The sequence below is a fragment of the Rhinopithecus bieti genome, unplaced genomic scaffold (assembly GCF_001698545.2).
Source record: "Rhinopithecus bieti isolate Rb0 unplaced genomic scaffold, ASM169854v2 scaffold_38981, whole genome shotgun sequence".
NCBI lineage: Eukaryota > Metazoa > Chordata > Mammalia > Primates > Cercopithecidae > Rhinopithecus > Rhinopithecus bieti.
This window is the reverse complement of record NW_016819573.1, coordinates 1,438,270-1,457,624: the sequence shown is the minus strand read 5'-3', so window position 1 is coordinate 1,457,624 and position 19,355 is coordinate 1,438,270. Positions and strand designations below refer to the sequence as shown.

General features: G+C 41.4%; 1 protein-coding gene across 1 annotated transcript in view; it reads right to left on the bottom strand.

The window, feature by feature from the left end:
* The window catches only part of RPRD1B (regulation of nuclear pre-mRNA domain containing 1B), a 65,251-nt gene that overhangs the window by 15,496 nt on the left and 30,400 nt on the right, over positions 1-19,355 (bottom strand). Inside the window, exons 5-6 of the mRNA XM_017859072.1 lie at positions 17,715-17,841; positions 10,653-10,828 (exon numbers count right to left, since the gene is read on the bottom strand). Coding sequence (XP_017714561.1) covers positions 10,653-10,828; positions 17,715-17,841 — 303 coding nt within the window. The remainder of the gene's footprint in view (positions 1-10,652; positions 10,829-17,714; positions 17,842-19,355) is intronic.

The window sequence follows — 19,355 nt, the reverse complement described above, 5'->3', positions numbered from 1 at the left end:
GGGGGGGGGGGGGGGGGCGGCGTGGAGAGGGAAATTCTGAAGACAGCCACTTGGGTGGAATGTAGACACGCATGCCAAGCTGCAACAGGCTGAGAAGCAGAGGCAGCAAGGGAAGTGGACATGGTGGCAGTTATAAACGGAGGGTGGTGCAGAAGGTATGCTCATGTGAATGTGATGATTTCTTTTAAACACTGGAGAGACAAAGCATGCTACATGCTGAGGACCTTCGGCTCGTTTACTGGAGACTTCTCACGGGACAGGAAAATAAATTGGCCCTAATGTGACAAGGGAAGGCAGAAGCTAACAACTTCAGATTAGTTAAGGTGTTGGAATCTGTTGTTCCAGGAAGGTAAATTGTTACTTTATCAATGAAAGCCACATCAAAGAAAAAAGGCTGGGAGTACAACCGGCTTCAACAGAAAAAGCCAGAAAGAACCTGGAATATGCAAAGCAGATCATCATCACTATACCATAACTGGGGTAATGGTATCTTAAAGGGAACAATTCCTACTGAGTCTGTGCCCCGCAGAACAGACATACTGTGAGCAAAAGGAAAGGACTTGGAAAAGAACATCATGAGTAAAAGTGGGATGTGTCCATTCATAATTACTGTCCCAACCCCAAGAATTCTCAGAAAGGCTGCTGGTAAATTTTCGTTGGGTTGAAGTTTGCTAAGTTATTGTGCTTGAAATTCTCAAAGTAGCTACTGGCTGAATTAAGCAAAGAGAGCTGACCATACTTCTTCCTACAGATGTTTAAAGATAAAGGACCTGAATAAGGAAAAAAACAAATAAGAAGGCTTGCACAGCCATCATGACAGCTGGCTAGTACCATCCTCTTCACATAAAGCATGCCATATCTCTGGGGCTCATGGTTTTCATCTGCAAAGGTTTCACTTGACTCCTGATTATAACCAGAATACTTTGTCTGATCTCAGAAAATGACTCTTTCTGATCTATTTCAAGTCTAACATTTTAGACACAGAAAAAGTCAGAGATTCACTTCCAAGATTGCAAAGTATGCCACAATCCAATTTTAACTTTCTTCAAAATCCCAATTTTAAGTGGCAGTAGAAAGCCCATCTTAAGAGTAGTAGAAACACTTACAAAGACTAAAATAGAATGTTGCTCAAAATAACATGCGTCCACTAGGTCAAATAGGCAGCTCAAATTTCTGCAATCTGAAACTTGCTCTCAAAATTATGCTCACTTAAGTCAATGTTTTAGAAGTCTGTGCTATTTTCACACAGCTGTCTCAAATGTAAACAAGATTATTTAAAAGCCAGAAGAGAGCTCTATTAATTAAACTATTCCATGTTTACTCCTTCATAAAACAAAAGACTAATCCTTAACTTGTATAGAGGTTTATACAAAATAAGCTCAATGAAGTCCTAGATTGGTTAAGTTGCTTTGGAAAAGACAGGAACTCCTACAGCAGGAACGCATTCTGGTGGCACAGACCGTGAAATGTATATGACCTTCAGTATACTTAAAAGACAAGCAGACATCTGCACATATACATAGAACCACTTCTAGACATCTACAGGAAGAAAATAATCCAAATACTGAAAGTTAGCCTAAAGCTAAGAGACAGAGACAGAAACATACAAGGGCTAATACAAATAATCATTGACTATCCAACCACAGGTATTCAAGCAATCATTTACAATGTTTATAAAGTTTTTATTTATAAGGGAAAATAATCATGTTAAGAAAAAAGCGGCCGGGCGCGGTGGCTCAAGCCTGTAATCCCAGCGCTTTGGGAGGCCGAGACGGGCGGATCACGAGGTCAGGAGATCGAGACCACCCTGGCTAACACGGTGAAACCCCGTCTCTACTAAAAAATACAAAAAACTAGCCGGGCGAGGTGGTGGCACCTGTAGTCCCAGCTACTCGGGAGGCTGAGGCAGGAGAATGGCGTGAACCCGGGAGGCGGAGCTTGCAGTGAGCTGAGATCTGGCCACTGCACTCCAGCCTGGGTGACAGAGCGAGACTCCGTCTCAAAAAAAAAAAAAAAAAAGAAAAAAGCACGACAGAAAACTATCTGCACGTTATCATTCAGTTTAATTTTAAACTAAGAGGAAAAGGAAATATGCAAAATTAAAATAGTTATCTCTGGGTAATGAGACTAATTTTATTCTTTATACTTATTTGCTAAGTTTCCTCTGATGTATTATTTTTACAGTAAAAAAAAAAAAAAAAAAAAACCCTGAGTACTAGTTGAATGTAAGTGAATGTTCTGGCAGGCAGGAGTAATAAGAGCCCCAGGTGCTGTTTTAACTTCATATCTATATGCATTTCATAAATACGAAAAATAAGTGCTATATACACCAGCTGAAACTCAGTGGCGCTGTTCCATCAAGCAGGGGTTATACTGCCTACAAAAGTTGGGCTACAAATATGAAAATGGTACTATGGCTAAAAGCATGAATTCTTGCTGGGAAAGCTTTAAAACCGTGTCACTTTTTCAAGGTAAAGTCTCAAAGTCTCAAATGTTAGCAAATCATGTTCTTAGGTCACTAAGTATGTGAAGTACATTGTAATGCAGCATTACTTTCCTGGGGTGAAAAAATCATAGGTTTCATGCTGTAATAAAGAAACACACACACCCCCAAGAGATAAAAGCTCCAGCTGTAAATTGGGCCTGAGCAATAGGGTCAGCAGACTAAAATGAATAAAAGAAATCCAAGGAACTCCAAATCGCTCACAGACGCCCACGCATCAACTGAAAAAAAAAGGCTCCCATATCAAAGTAGGGGATGAAAAGGCAATGGAAAGCAGTGAGCACACTACGGCCCGCTTCGTGGGAAGGGACTGAGTGCGAGGCCCCGTCATCATTTGGCAGCAGACTGACCTGTTTCAACAACTATTTTAACAACCTGGGTGCTGACAGAGTTGTCAGCCTAGAGAGGACAGAGCTGAATACTATGGAAGGGCAGTGAGTTTAGAGGACTGACAGGAGGGGGCCAGCACTAGGCAGGGCCTCTCAGATCCCAGGGGAACACAGTGGATGATCACTGTAGTTAGGAGTCAGAAGATCCTGGTCCTCATTGGCTTCCTCTGTGACCCTGAATTGCTCATACAAACCCAAGGGCTCTTACCTAAAATGACGATTAGATCACCTGCTCCCATCTGTCCTTACCGTAACAGGACACTGAGTTACTGGCTTTGATCATCACAGGGAAGACGAATTTACTCCAAAGTTCACAAAAAAGGAGCTATTTCCCCTACTGCCTGGCCTAATATTGAAACAAAAGCTTCTAACCATCTGCACCCTGCAGGGAGGTGCTGCCAAAAACAACAATCTGCCATCGTTTTGGTTTAGCACCCACTCAACTGTAGCCAAAGAATTTCTCAAGTTGTTATAACCACAATCAAACAGAAATATGAAGAGTCATAAGGCAATGTTGGAGTCTGAACCATTTCCCCCTTCCCAGCTGTGTTGCCTGAAGTTAGAGGCTCTACTCCTGAGTAGTCATTATAGCCAAGGGGCAGGTGCCAAGTGAGGAGAAACAGCAGCAGTTTTAAGTTCATGAGCCAATTTCTCCCCTCCTATCAGAGCAAGAGCATGAGCATGGGTACAGCAAGGGAGGTACTTAGAACCTTGGTGGCAGAGTAGGTTCCTTCACACTTAGAATGTTTTCATTTTATGACCCCATATAAAATGTCATTTCTTTACAACAAGAATCTTGGAAATTGTTTAAATGATTAAACTTTGGCTACTATTCTGTGTAAGATGTCTTCCTGCTGTTGATGTTGCAGAATCAAAATTCTGAAACCAAAAACAAAAGTACAAATCTGATGAAGTTACCAGATGTCTGCCTTGGACTCTATCCTGGTCTGCAGCTAACTCTCTCTCTGTTTCTTCACCAATTCAGAAGTCTGATTATACGATCTCTAAGGTTCCGTCCAGCTCAATAATGCTGCTAATCACTTCACCTAGATATCCAGGTCTCTATGTGTCACTTTACTTTGTAAAGCTGCTGTTGTGACTGTGCCCTGGTGACTTTGTTGAGTCCATACACGAAATACTCGTATCTTCCAGAGGTGGGGGTTAACGCTATTGAAAGGTGATACCACTGCCCCCCATCTGTGGTCCTGATACCTAGACAGGGCCTTTATAATATCCAATGCATCAGTAAATGACACTCTCCAAGAGTGCTTTTTAAAATTCTGCAGCAGAAATTAAAGACTTAAATAAATGTGAAGACATCCCCTATTCATGAGTTGAGACACTGCTAAAATGGTAATACTGCCCAAAGTGACCTGCAGACTCAATGCATTCCCTAGTAAAACTTCAATTACCCTTTTTGCAGAAATGGAAAAGGTGATCGTTAAATTCACAGGGAATTGCAAGCGATCTTAAATAGCCAAAACAATACTGAAAAAGGACTCTGAGAACTCGTACTTCCTGATTTTAAAATTTACTACAAAACTACAGTGATGGAGATAGTGTGGGATCAGCATAGGATAGACATATACATTAATGGAATAGAATTGAGAATCCAGAAATAAATCAATACATCTATGGCCAATTGATTTTTGACAAGGGTACCGGGCATTCAAGTGGAGGAAAGAGTAGTCTTTTCAACAAATGGTGCTGGGACAAACGGATATCTATAGGCAAAAGAATGAAGGTGGTCCCCCCCTACATCACACCACATACAAAAACTAACTCCAGACAGATTAAGAACCTAAATTTAAGAGATAAAATTATAAAACTCCTAGAAGAAAATGCAGAAAAAAATTATCATGACCTGGGATTGTCAACAGATTATTAGATGTGACACCAACAGCATGCGCAACAACAAGAACGAAAAGAGATGAATTGGAACTCATAAAAATAAAAAACTTTTGCACATCAAAGGATATTATCTAGAAAGTGAAAAGACAACTTATAGGAGAAAATATATACAAGTCATATATGTGATCAAGGTATATTATCCAGAATAAAGAACTCTTACAACTCAAAAAAAGCAAACAACCTAATTTGAAAATGGGCAAAGGAATTGAATACACATTTCTCCAAAAATACATAAACAGCTGACAAGCATACTGAAAGATGATCAGTATCGTTAGTAATTAGCAAAATGCAAATCAAAACCACAATGAGATAAACCTGAACATTTAGGTCGTCTAGAATAAAAAGACAGACAACAACAAATGTTGATGAGGATGTGGAGAAACTGGAACCCATGCACATTGCTGGTGGGGATGTAAAATGGTGTAGCTGCTGTGGAAAACAGTCTGATGGTTCCTCAAAATGTTAAACATAGAATTACCATATGACCCAGCAATTCCACTCCTAGATCTATACATACCCAAGAGAAACGAAAAGATATGGCCACAAAAAAACCTCCACATGACTGTTTATAGCAACACTATTCATAAGAGCCAAAAGGTAGAAACAACTCAAATGTCCATAGACAGGTTATAAACTGTGTCACATCCATACAATAGATTAGTGTTCTACCATAAAAGAGATGAAGTACTAATACATGCTACAACATGGGATGAATCTTGAAAACATCATGCTAAGTGAAAGAAGCCAGACACAATTAAGTTGTGGAACTTGATACAATACTGTGAATGTACTAAATGCCAACAAAAATCTGTGCACTTTGAAGTGTATGGTTAATTTATGTTATATGAATTTCACCTTAACTAAAACGAATCTGCACCTTGTAACAAATTTCTCAAGAGCTCTTCCCTGTGTGGCATATCATCTTTGTGTGTGCACCATGTGGCACGTGTGTCAACACAGGACTACCTCCTTTCAGTTCTAGATCACTGACAGTCACACACCACAATCTGAATAAAAATTGCAGTTAAGGCCAGGCATGGAGGTGCATGCGTAATTCCAACACTTTGGAAGGCCAAGGCAGGTGGATCACCTGAGACCAGGAGTTTGAGACCAGCCTGGCCAACATGGCAAAACCCCATCTCTACCGAAAATACAAACACTAGCTGGGTGTGGTGGTGTGCGCCTGTAGTCCCAGCAACTAGGGAGGCTGAGGCACAAGAATCGCCTGAACCTGGGAGGCAGTGTGCTGCGATTGCTCTACTGCACTCTAGCCCTGGACAACAGAGCAAGAGTCTGTCTCAAAAACAAAAAACAAAAACAAAAAACAAACAAACAAAAATCACAGTTAAGAAGGTAAAACTGCAGGTTCCTGACCTTTTTTCTTTCCTTAATACTTGTACAAATAGGTTTCTTTCTCACACACACAGACACTCTTCCCCATGCATTGATCATGCTAATGGAACATGTCCGTATTATGCTTTATTCACACTGAAAAGAGAGGAACCCTATCCAACCCACTCAGACTATGTCTTATGAGCTTTGAGCAGACATCTGGGAGTAATGCAGTCACCTCTGTGAACCACAAACAGAGCTTCTCTTTGCTCTGGAAGTGAAGCTGGAAGGCTTTTCTAGTCCCTTTGGCCTCTGCCTTTTTGAATGGGCTTTCTTCTATACCCTCCACATTCTCTAACCTCCTCTTTGGGCTGCTATTTGTGCTTCCTTCCACATGCCTTCTTTTCCATTTCCAGGATTTCTTAGGTTCATGACAAAAACATTAGCAACAGATTTTCAGCAGCATTCTTTCTACCCTTGCCTGGTGTTTAAGGGCCAATACCATAGGCCAAAATCAATCATGACGCCCAGAAGCAAAAGTCAAAAACAAACAAACAAAAAAAGATGATTATCTCAAAACAAAGCATAATTCTACTTAAAGGAAAAAAGAAAAGTAGCACAAAGGAGAAAACCTACAGAAATTTCTAAAAATGGTTACCTTTCCAAACTAACATATTCTTTACAACCAATCATTAAATCAGATTTGTTAAGTCACTTTCAATGCCAACTAAAAAAAAACCCTTTTCTCTATAGAAAAAGGTTGCATCAAGTGATGGATTTCAGTCAAAGAACAAATATTTATTGAGGAACAAATATGTTCCTGGCACTGTGAGAGCACTCAAAGAGCACACAGTCTAGCAAACTTGGGGAGGCCTGCTGAAGGCATTATAGTTTCAGAAACTGTCCATGATTTGGTAAGTTTCACATTTTTAATAAGCATCTGATCAAATTATTATTCACATCTTCATTTTTTTCTTGGTCTATTTCAGTGTAGACACAAGTGAGAATACTTTCCTTACTGACAACCTTTCTTGAATTCTACCTTAACCCCTTGTTTGCTGCTGTTTCCCCCTGACTCGAGCATAAGCCCCTTGAGGGGAGAAGTGCATCTTGCTCATCTTTGTAAATCTGGTTGGCACAGACTTTGCTGACTCCCTGAATGAATACGTAGCTTCCTAAAGAGTACAGACCTTAATCTTCCCCTGGTGGTCTCCAGCACCTCCTTCCCACATCTGCCTTTGTCCTTCTTCAGATACCGTCTGGTCCAGTCTAACTGCTCCCCATTTATAAACACGCTTCTCTTCTTCAAAGGCTAGTTCCTTTTACAAAAAGGTTTTATTGCTTGACGGGAAGTTTGGACCTACCTTAAACCACAAACAGAACCACCAACTGCCTCCTTAATCTACATTATGTACAATCAAGTGGTTTGGTTTTATGTTCACCTGTGCTGTTTATGCCAGAATATGATTTCCTGGAGGGAAGAAACACAATCTCCTACTTTGAGTCGTAATTCCCTCTTTTACATCCTAGGCTCTGAATCATCACACGCCCTATCCTGACATGTAGGAACCACTGACGTAAAATTCCCAAGTGAAAGAGAAAAAGATGCTTATTACATAAAGTAAGATACAAAGTTAAAAAGGAAAACACAAAGAAACCTAAGTATATTAGAGCTTTGGGAAGAAAACAGACTCCCAAGCAAATAACCACTTCTCCAAAGAGTTCTGAGAATTTCATGTATGTATACATTGAAGGCAATGAAAGGATTAAAAACTAAAATATTTAATTAGCATTCTGATTTGGCAGTTTTAAAATGGACTGGCTGTGTTCCAAAAATGAATGCTAAAAAAGTGGGTATACTTTATGTACTGCCCCATCACACAGACAGACTTTTGGACAATTTGAAGGAATTCACAGTATTCATGCCTCTTTCAAGTGGCATACATTTATCAAGTTGGGCCACCACCACAGGGATGTGATGGGACAGGACCAGTCTATTACAGAATGTGAGAAAAATCTTAGGTTCAGGAGAGCAGACTGCCTACATTTTTAGCAAACGTGGATAAAGAAAAGAACTAAAACCATCTCTCAAATCTTATATTGTGAGGTGGGCTGACCACTTGAGGTCAGGAGTTCGAGACCAGCCTGGCCAATATGGTGACTCCCTGTCTCTGCTAAAAATAAAAAAAAATTAGCCGGGCGTAGTAGTACACGCCTACAATCCCAGCTACCCAGGAGGCTGAGACGGGGGATTGGTTGAGACTGGGAGGTGGAGGTTGCAGTGGGCTGAGATCACGTCACTGCACTCCAACCTGAGTGACAGAGTGAGACTCCATCTCAGAAAAAAACCTTATATTGTATCTAGTCATTTGCTTTCTTTAATGCAGCAAATCGGCTCTATTTTTACAATAAATGGTTCTGCTCATGTGCCTGGGAGACATGGTTTGAGATAAGAACCTTCAGTTCAGACTTCTGTACTTTGGTTCCAGTGGTGGGGCCTTCCTGTTCCGCTTTTTCGGCAATGGAATGCCAACATCATTCCACTGAATGAACCAGGCAGAGCAACGCAGACTAGAAAGTTACAGGACGCATCCAAAGCTCTAATCTGTTTCTCCACCTTAATGCCCTCTCGTGGTGTCCAGCAAACCACTAGTTCTACAAAAACCAGAATGATTCCCCAACAATACACAGAGGAAAGTGCAACTGTGGGGAGGGAAAACAGAACAAAGAGTTAACCAGCTCTACCAACCCGATCTCCTCAAAGACTCTGCCCTCTATGGTTGCTTGCCACGTTCCACCCAACAACAGCTGCTCATGATAATCAATGTCTGACAGATCAGAGAAAGCCCTTAATGTGTCGCCAAGGGGCAGTTCAACAGATGGCATGGTGACTTACAACCAGAATCATTAATTACACTCTCTTATTAGTCCCGGGGCACGGTGCTGAAAATGCTTCCTCAGTGAAAGACGAGCATTTCAGATAAATGACCGTCTGGTACTGCCTGTGAAACTCCCTTTAGGATCTCTGGTCAGTGCCGATGTCTAAATCTAAGCCGTAGGATGTTGACAGCCCTTTCGCATCTTCCACATTCAAGCAGGCTACAAATGTGAAGTTCCTGCTACCACTAAGCAACACGGTTCCCAGAATCACTGCAGGGAAGGATACGGTAAAAAGTGCCTACACTCATTTCCCCTCAAGTCAGATGACCGTGCTGAAAGGCAACTATAAGGATCGCAGCCTCAGAGCTAGCTCAATGTTCTCTCCTTCTGTGCCAGAGCATGCTTCCTGAGCACGGAAGTGACATGGCTCTCCCTGTCCCTTGTCTACTCTGAGAGGGATTTAAGAAGTATTTCTTGAAATACAACATGACCGGCTCTCTAACTCAGAAGTGTCCTCCTTCACAAAACCACTGGCTGCAACTCTTTTCCATATCTCTTGAAAAAAGAAGAGCAGACATTCCTGAAAAGGAAGTGCAGCAGCCCGGGGCAGCAAAAGTTCCCAAACATTCACACTGCTGGCTCTGTTATCCCATTGGACCAAGTAATGACGGTAAACCACCATGTACTTAATTACGAAGCCAAACAAGTGTATGGTGAGGAAATGTTTCTGAACTCCCTCCCCAAGGTCACTCGGACTAATGTCCTCAACCCAGGGTAGAAATGAGTTCTTCCTGTACAGTTTGAGAACTGTGCTATATAAATACTACTGTGAAATTTAAGAGCTGACTACAGACGGACCTCGGAGGCAGACAACTTCTCAGCCACAGCATGGATATAAGTCAGAAATAAACCTCCAAATGGCCAGGCGCGGTGGCTCACGCCTGTAATCCCAGCATGCTGCGCTGAGACGGGCGAATCACGAGGTCAGGAGATCGAAACCATCCTGGCTAACATGGTGAAATCCCGTCTCTACTAAAAATATAAAAAATTAGCCGGGCGTGGTGGTGGATGCCTGTAGTCCCAGCTACTCGGGAGGCTGAGGCAGGAGAATGGCATGAACCCGGGAGGTGGAGCTGGCAGTGAGCCGAGATCGTACCACTGCACTCCAGCCTGGGCGACAGAGCAAGACTCCATCTCAAAAAAAACAACAACAACAACACAAAAAACAAAACAAAAACAAAAAAAACTTCCAAATGACTTAAAAGAAATGTTTTTTAGCACTTCCCAACTACCACCAAACATACTCTTTGGTTTTCACTGATTCACTATTGTTTTTGTACCTCAATTTACATTTTTTTTAAACATGAGTTCAAACAAAAGCAGTATTAAGATCCTAAGGCTGTGATTAAGAGTTCACTGTTTCCTACAATCCAGTTTGTTCTGTCCTGGACATATAAGAACATGACTTCAATTTTTAACTATGCCCAAATAACTACAGTATCTGATGAATGTTCAGAATTCACATCATGAAGTTTTAAATGATAAAATGTTGTTAATTAAAGCATAATAAAACCTCCTAATGTGGGCTACAGGAAGGGAAACGTGGGCAGTCTGGGATTGCCTTTTAATGGACTCACCTCTAGCTTTTTCTCCTTCTCGGACAAAACATCTTTCTGATTCTGGGTATACTCCACCAACATCCGAGCCAGCTGGCGACGGTCCTCCAGCTCTGCCGCCAGGCGCCCGTTATATTCTGCTAGTAACAGACATGCTTCATCTACTGTTTTTGAAAGACGTTCAGCTGCCTCTTTGTCTAAGTACAAATGAGATAAAAAAATAGAGAAAATATACAAATCACATAGGTATGATTACAAACATTTCTGGGGGAGGTTAACAGTTTCTCTCCCAATATACAGAGTCTAAGAATAAGCCAGAACCTGTGGACAAACAATGAGTTGATTGATCAAGAAATCCAAAGGCATTCACTCTGTCAACAAGACAGGACACCACTCAATTACCTGAGGTGAGGAAGTGGTACAAGGGAGGAATCTGGCAAAGGCTTTCTAAATGCCTGTTCCTGCAAAAGCTCTCCAGACAAAACAAGCAGAAAGAAATACTGAAGATCATCCGTGAAAAAATCGTTCCTTGCCTCTGAGAATTTCAAGTGCTTTCATTTATATTACAGTTGGCCCCCTATATCTGTGGGTTCTGTATCTGTGGATTAACCAACCATGAATGGAAAATACTCAGACCAAAAAATCCCACAAACCAATAAAAATAACAATTAAAAACCCACAATTTTAAAAATACAGAATAACAACTATTAACACAGCATTTACATTGCATTAGCTATGATAAGTAATCTAGAGAGTATTTAAAGTATATGGGAAGATGTTCGTTAGTTATAGACAAATCCGACACCATTTTATTTAAGGGCCTTGAGCAACTTTGGATTTTGGTATTCTCAGAAGGTCTTGGAACCAAACCCCCATGGATATGGAGGGACAACCATATTTCATTAAGTAGTATTTTTACTTTCCACTGGAATAAAATAGCATGCACTTTATTTCTTGGGTGTGGGAACTAATACCTCCTCCCCGCCAAAAAAAACCCCTACATGACAGGTTTCAATATGCAGTGAGCTAAGATGCTGGGACTCGAAGCCAGATCTCTAAAACGATCTATAGTACTCTATCTCTTAAACTATGTAAGCCTTGGACCTGCGGATGAATTTCTTCCTACATTCAACAAAATGTAAAGTTTGATAAGAAAGAGGTTTGTAAATGTTTCTGAACATGACTCACAGCAGAAATACACTTATGTAAACACAAAGAAAAATGAAAGCAGTGTTTCATAAAATACTCATATACCCATTCTTACTATGTGTGCTCTATCTTCTATTTTATTCCTTTTTTTTTCTTTTTTTTTTTTGAGACGGTGTCTTGCTCTGTTGCCCAGGATGGAGTGCAGTGGCATGATCTCGGCTCACTGCAAGCTGCACCTCCCAGGTTCAAGCCATTCTCCTGCCTTCGCCTCCCGAGTAGCTGGGACGATAGGCGCCCGCCACCACGCCTGTCTAATTTTTTTGTATTTTTAATAGAGACAAGGTTTCTCTGTTAGCCAGGATGGTTTTATTCCATTTTTAAAAAACTGTTGGTCATTAGCTACCAGACTGATTTCATATCCAATTAATGGGTTGTAACTCACGTTTGGGGATGGAAAAACATTAAGAAAGGGTATTACTGGGAAGAAGTGATGAACAAAGGAGGATCTGCATTTACAAAGAATTGACATAATTAATTATGTGTGGGTGGTGGTGAGATAAGAATTTTAAATATGTATACCTCATTTTTAAAAGGCCTAAATGGATCAAAACAGTAGGCTGGTGCTTTGAAACAAAGGGTACCAGAGACTCCCGCAGTACCATGGGACAGTTCCATGACACTCCCTATGGATACAGGCTGTCAGAAGTGAGAGCTCGCATTCTCCTGGGGAACTAGGATTTAAGAATTCCCAACACAGTACCTCTAGCAAACAGCCATGTGGCTTTTAGATGCTTTTTTTTTTTTTGAGACGGAATCTTGCTCTGTCGCCTGGGCTGGAGTGCAGTGGCTGGATCTCAGCTCACTGCAAGCTCTGCCTCCCGGGTTTACGCCATTCTCCTGCCTCAGCCTCCGGAGTAGCTGGGACTACAGGCGCCCGCCACCTCGCCCGGCTAGTTTTTTGTATTTTAGTAGAGACGGGGTTTCACCGTGTTAGCCAGGATGGTCTCGATCTCCTGACCTCGTGATCCGCCCGTCTCGGCCTCCCAAAGTGCTGGGATTACAGGCTTGAGCCACCGCGCCCGGCCTAGATGCTTTTTTAATGTGAATATTGCAAGAGGAACTGCTGAAGGATTCCAGATTGGGTGGGATGCCAAAGATTAGGCACCTCTACCCTTCTCAGGGATGGGAAACAAAGAATGTCCTTGGTGAAAGGGAAGAAGTAAGCCTAATGGAGCACAAAGGAAAGAGATCACCTCATTCACAGAGGATAAAGGACCGCCAAACTTCTCATAGCTCAGTGGCTCATTCCATGAGCAAGCTCCTGGGGTGGTTAGGTTGATTTTAGTTTTGTTATTGCTTGACTGATCATTTTTAAAAAATGGTTAATTCACTAAGATGTTTAGGTGCCTGTGGCAAAAAACGGCAAATACAATTTTAAGATTAAAAGAAAATCAATTCACAGCCTCAAGAACTTTTACAAAGGAAATAATTCATTTATACAAATAATTACAACCCAGAAAAGTAACTTATAATAATTTAGTGAGTTATACAAAACATGCAGTGAAAATGCAGAAGCCAGATGCTCACTTCAGGGGACCTACCCACATTGTCCTCATGCTCCCTGATCTCCTTCACCCATCAGAGTGGCAAGTGCCTCTTTCAGCCAGTCCTCCAAGCAGCATGCACGTCCCATTTCCTCTCATCCCATGTCCTCTCATTTCCTCAAAGACTCAACTTCTGCAGCCGTCCCATGACTTCTCTACCTCAGCAAATTCTCTCTCCCTCCTGAAGAACACCACCAGCACACAAACCTGCTGCCATGTATTCCACCCACATACCACTATCCCACTACTGACCTGCTTCCCTGCTCCCCCCTTGTAGCTCTGCCTTTTCTCTTTTCAGAGAAGCGTAGCCACCTGCTCTCCTCCTGAGCCCACCCCAACCGGGCTTTATGCCCACCAATCCTCTGCTCAAAACCTTCCAATTAGTTTAACAAATTTGAGTTCTTATAACTAGGCTCTTAGAAACAGTAGAGAATAAAAAGGACAAAAACTCTCTGCCCTCAAGTTTATATTATCAGGTAGGAAGAGAATCAATATACAATATTATGCTTACTTATCAGCTGAAGAGAACTACAGAGAAAAATAAGGCAGAGGAGAAAGAGTGGGGCACTGGAAGCGGAGGGGGATCAACATTTTCAAAAAGGTGGCCAGGGTAAGCTTCACTTAGGTGATACGTAAACAAAGGCCTAAGAAAATGAGAACCAGCTTCGTAACTATCTGGGAGGAACGTTTCAGACAGAGGGGATGAGTACAAAGGCCCTAAGAGGAAAGAGTGACTGGCGAGGAACCCACATGACTTGAGCAGTGAGTGAGGGGAAAATAGTAAAAGTCTATGTGGTAACAGAGGCCAGTGAAAGACTGGCTTTAAAGCCGGGCAGGGGGCTCATTTCTGTAAACCCAGTGTTTTGGGAGGCTAGGATAGGAGGATTGTTTGAGCCCAGGAGTTTGAGGTTATAACGAGCTATGATCAGGCCGCTGCACTCCAGCCTGGGCGAGAGAATGAGACTCTATCTCAAAAAAAAAAAAAAAAAAAAAAAAAAAAAAAAGACTCTGGCTTTTACTTTGGTGATGGGGGAGTCATGGGGGTGTTCTGTGGAGCAGGAGACATGATCTGACTTCTACTGAAGAGGATCACTCTGGTTACTATGTTGAGAATAGAATGATGGCTAAGCAAGAGGAACAATGACGCAGCAGGACCAGCTGGGAGGCTACTGCAATAAATCAACTGAACATGGCAGAGACCTGGACCAGAGAGCAGTGGTAGAGGCGGTGACAAGGTATCAGACGCTGGTTTTGATCCCAATCAACAGGAATGATGAGGGCCATTTACTGAGATGGGGAAGACCATGAGTGAAAAAAGTTTTAGAGGAAAGGTCAGAAGTTCAGTTTGGGGCAGAGTAAGCCTGAAATGCCTACCAAGATATCCAACTAATAAAACTGAGTAGGAGGTTGGATATATGGGTCTCAAGTTCAAGGTGGAAGGGTCAACGCTAAAGATGTAAATTAGGAAATCATCAGCAGAAAAACTCTTATTTATAGTCATGAAATTGGGTGAGAATGGCTGCCAGTGAAACCAGCAAAAGAAGGGGGCTAATATGAAGAGGTCAAGGAAGAGTGAAGAAACCAGCAAGGAGGCTGAAAAGACACAGAGAGGAGGAAAGCTAGAACAATGCAGGGTCCTAGTTCCTACTGCTACTGTAGCAAATTATCACAAATTTAGTAGCTTAGAATACCACCAATTAATTATCTTATGTCTTATCACGGCTGCTTCCTCCATCTTCAAAGCACATTGCTCCAACCTCTGGTTCCACGGGAATACCCCCTCCTCATTCCCCTTCTCCCACCTTCCTCTTACAAGGACCCTGTGATTACACTGGGCCCTCTTAAATAATCCAGGGTAATCTCCCCATCTCAAGATATTTAATCACATCTGCAAAGTCCCTTGGCCATATAAGATTACATACACACAGGTTCTGTGGATTAAAACACAGGCATTTGCGGGGTGGGGGGGTCAGGAGGCATTATTCCAACTACTACACCAAGTGAAGAACGTATTTTCAGGAAGAAGAAATAATCTACTGGGCCAAATACTACTGGGGTGAAGTTAAGATGGGGGCAGAGAATCCACCACTGAGTTTAGCAACAAGGAAGTCATCAGCAACTGGGAGGACGGGAAGTGGAGAGAGAGCACAGGCAATCCATTCAGGTGGTTTGGCTAAAAAGAACAGAGAAATGAGGCAGTAGCTAGAGGAAGATACGGGGTCAAGAAAAAAATCTTCCCATGTGGGGGAAAATTTCATGTTTTTATGCTATTGAGAATGATCCAGTAAAGAGTAAAAGATGGAAAATGCAGGAGAAAAGGGGAGCATTGTTGGAGCAATGGCCTTGGCTAGATGAGAAGGAGCAGATCTAATACACAGAGAGGCGGGTTTAGAAAACAGCATGTCCACACAGAGAAATAGGAGGAAAAGTCAACTCAGACATGTTAGTTTTTCCCAGCCACATTCCACTGCACAGGTACGGAAAAGGAAGACACAAAAAGCTAAATTTATGAATGGCGGTTGCCAGGTGATACAGGAAGTGAAAAATGATGAATTATTGTTTAATGAATATAGAGTTTCAGTTCGGCAAGATGAAAAGAATTCTGGAAACTGGTTGTATAACAATGTGAGAATACTCAGCACAACTAAACTGCACACCTTTATGTTATATGTAGCTTACCATTTTATATGTAGTTTATTTTATATGTAATTTACCACAATTAAAAATCAAAATAAAACAAATATTTTAAAAGGAAGCTACATGAGACCTTTAGGTCAGTGAAATAGAGAAATGAAATTACATACATGGCTAGCTTTACATTAACTTGCTTGTAACTTTTGCAGATTATGATTTTGATAGTAAGCATAAATGAAGTGATCCTTTTAGTAATAAGTATTTTTAAAATGTGATTTAACTTGTTTAGGGATTTTGCCAGGAAACTACACTGAAGGGAGAATGAGAAGAAAATGGGTTGAAGGTGTGCCTGAGGAAGTGAAGACCACTCCAATCTGAGTAAAGAAAATGAGGACTTGAGGGCCAGGAAGAGGTAGGGGGGATCAAGAGACTGCAGGTCCCAGTGGGGCGAATTGCCGGGGTAGGGAAGCAGAGTGAGGAGCTAAGATGCTTCTTGCATGACTCAGAAGGCCTCCCAGCAGTGCTCTCCAACCCAGTACACCCACCGCCACTGCCTAAGGTCTTTCCTTGTGCTGCTTCCTCTGCCTGGTGGCGCTTCCTTCCCTTAGATATCCTCATGGCTTGCTTCCTAATTTTTCGGGTCTCTGCTCGAGGTCATCTCATCAGAAAGGCTTTCCTCAAGCACCTCTAAAATACTATTAATACCGCCCTCAATCATTCTCCTCTGCCACCGCCGGGCTTTATTTTTCTTCTTGACACTTCACTTGAGGGCATATAGGTGGGCCTCAAATATTTGTTGAGGGAAATATTTCATCAGTGATCTTTATTTCCTTTAGATAGATACGGAATAAGTTAGAGAAGCAGCCAAGTCAAGGGACTGGAGTGGAAAATGGTGGCCTGAGATAAAGCCTAGGATTCAGAAGACAGTGGAATGAAAGGTCTGAGTTTTTGTAAGGGGAGGAACATGGGCTTTGCAGCCTAGGTTAGAATCCCAAGATCCACTACTTGTGTGACCTTGGGCAAGATACCTATCTTCTCAAAGCCTCAATGTCCTATGCAATATGGAGACACACATTCAGTCAACTCCAAAGACTATCACAAAGAACAGAAGTACGGGTGCAAAGCATACTGTCAAGATTAGTTCACGCTTCATTCCTTTCTTTCAGTTTCTCATGCAGAAAGCAGGAATCGTGTCAACTGCCCCTCCCTGTTTAACTAGGGAGGTCACGATTAGGGCAAAATGACATGTCTAACACACACCTGAAATTTCTGGCATTGAAGGCACTATCATCTACAGGGCTTGTCAGAGAGCAGGGTACAAATCACACAGCCCTGAATCATATATTTTTTTTCTTTTAGTAAGAGGGTTATGAGTCTAATAGACAGAATAATACCTAATCTCCCCCCACCCCACCCCACACAAATTGTACTATGTTTTTAACAGACCTTATTTAGAGAGCCACAGGTTGTGGCACACCAGCATTTTTGCAGTAATTCCTAGAATCACTATTCAAGCTCTGACTATTTCAAGTTTCTTTGTTCACCATGTGAGTTATGTTTGCACATCCCAAGATGGTAGAGCATCTAATACAACATGGAAAGTAGTCTATACCCGCAGACATAAGTATGGCCTAGGGTTAGTTGCATTAATTATGTCACTCTTTCCTCACCTTTCACCCAAACTCTACCTTCTCACCTGTTATTTTTTCCAACAGAGAAACATCTTGCACTTCCTGGGGCAGAGAAGCAATTTTCTGTCGGACAGTAGCATCCCCTGATGCAGCATTTTCCAGATCCTGCAAAGCTTTGATTAGTTCCTCAGTCTGTAAAATGAAAACACAAACAACCCTATCCATTAAGACATGGGGTTTAAAGAAAATTAGTTGGAGTTAAATGGAGTTGGAGCAAATTCTAAAAACAGTAATTCCTGCCATTTCTTAAAAAAACTGTTCTTAGCCCCAGAGCTTACATGCAAGTCAATGTCATGGATTCTAAGAAAATCTACAAAATTAGTTATCTAAGTCCATGGCAGGACATGAATGAAATTCTGAATAATTATTATTATTTTTTAATTCTAAAAGAACATGTTTTTGGCAATTCAGAACAATGGAGTTTGTATTGCTTAATTTCAAATGATGCATCATTTCCAGTATAGAATAAAGGTATAAATATCAGATGTTAACAGTTGTGTGTTGTGGCCAGGTGTGGTGGCTCACACCTGTAATCCTAGCACTTTGGGAAGCCAAGGCAGGAGGATCACTTGAGCCCAGAAGTTCAAGACCAGCCTGGACAATATAGCGAGACCCTGTCTCTAGAAAAAAATAAAAATAAAATAATTAGCCAGGCATGGCGGCATGTGTCTATAGTCCCAGCTTCTTGGGAGGCTGAGGTAGAAGTATCACTTGAGCCCGGGAGGTTGAGTGTGCAGTGAACTGTGATCATGCTACTGCACGCCAGCCTGGGTAACAGAGCAAGATCCTGCCTCCAGAAGAAGAAGGAAAAAATTATATGTTGACTGATCAACCTACTTCAAGTCTTTCTTGGATTTTCTTGACAAAATGAATGTCACTCCCAAAATTAAATGCATCGAACTTATTTATAAACAAATGGGGGAAAAAACAAGAAAAGTAAACCAAGGATGCACTTTCTATATATATCAAAAAGGAGTTTCTTAAACTGTCAGAAAACAAAAAATGCTAACAGGCCACTCCATAACGACCAAGGAGTAGCTAGCTCCGTAAACGGTAGTTAGATTACCCTGAAAGGTAATAATGTAGGCTGTCGTCTTTAAAGTGTTTAAATGCAAAGATATATGACCTAACACTGCTGTCATTTAATCCCTAGTCTAACTCAACATTGTAACATAACGCAAACTAGACATGCTTCCTATTTACATAGGCTTTAAGCATGACCATGTGTAACAAAGCTGTTTTAGGCAAAGTAAGGAGATGACCCCCTTGAAAAGAGCATGGGCTCTGAAGTTAAACACACCTGGATTTAAATTAAGACACTGGTCAAGTTACTTAAACTGTCACCTTGCACCTAAATTCTCTGACTGTAAATAGATAAAATGAACCAAGACATTTCATAAGCTAACCTGTATAGCCAAATAACATGAACACATGGTTAAAGACTAACTCCCTGTTTTAATATTTAAAAGGCTATAGTGCAGCAAATCTGCTATTGACACATAGACTGTCTTTAGATATTGAGTTATTTACTTTATAAAACTACCATGCTACTGGAGACAGGCCATGGTAGAAGACTTTTGAATGTCTTTGTAATATTATCTATCCCTTTCTCCAAAATCTATTTTTTTTTTTTTTTTTTTTTTTTT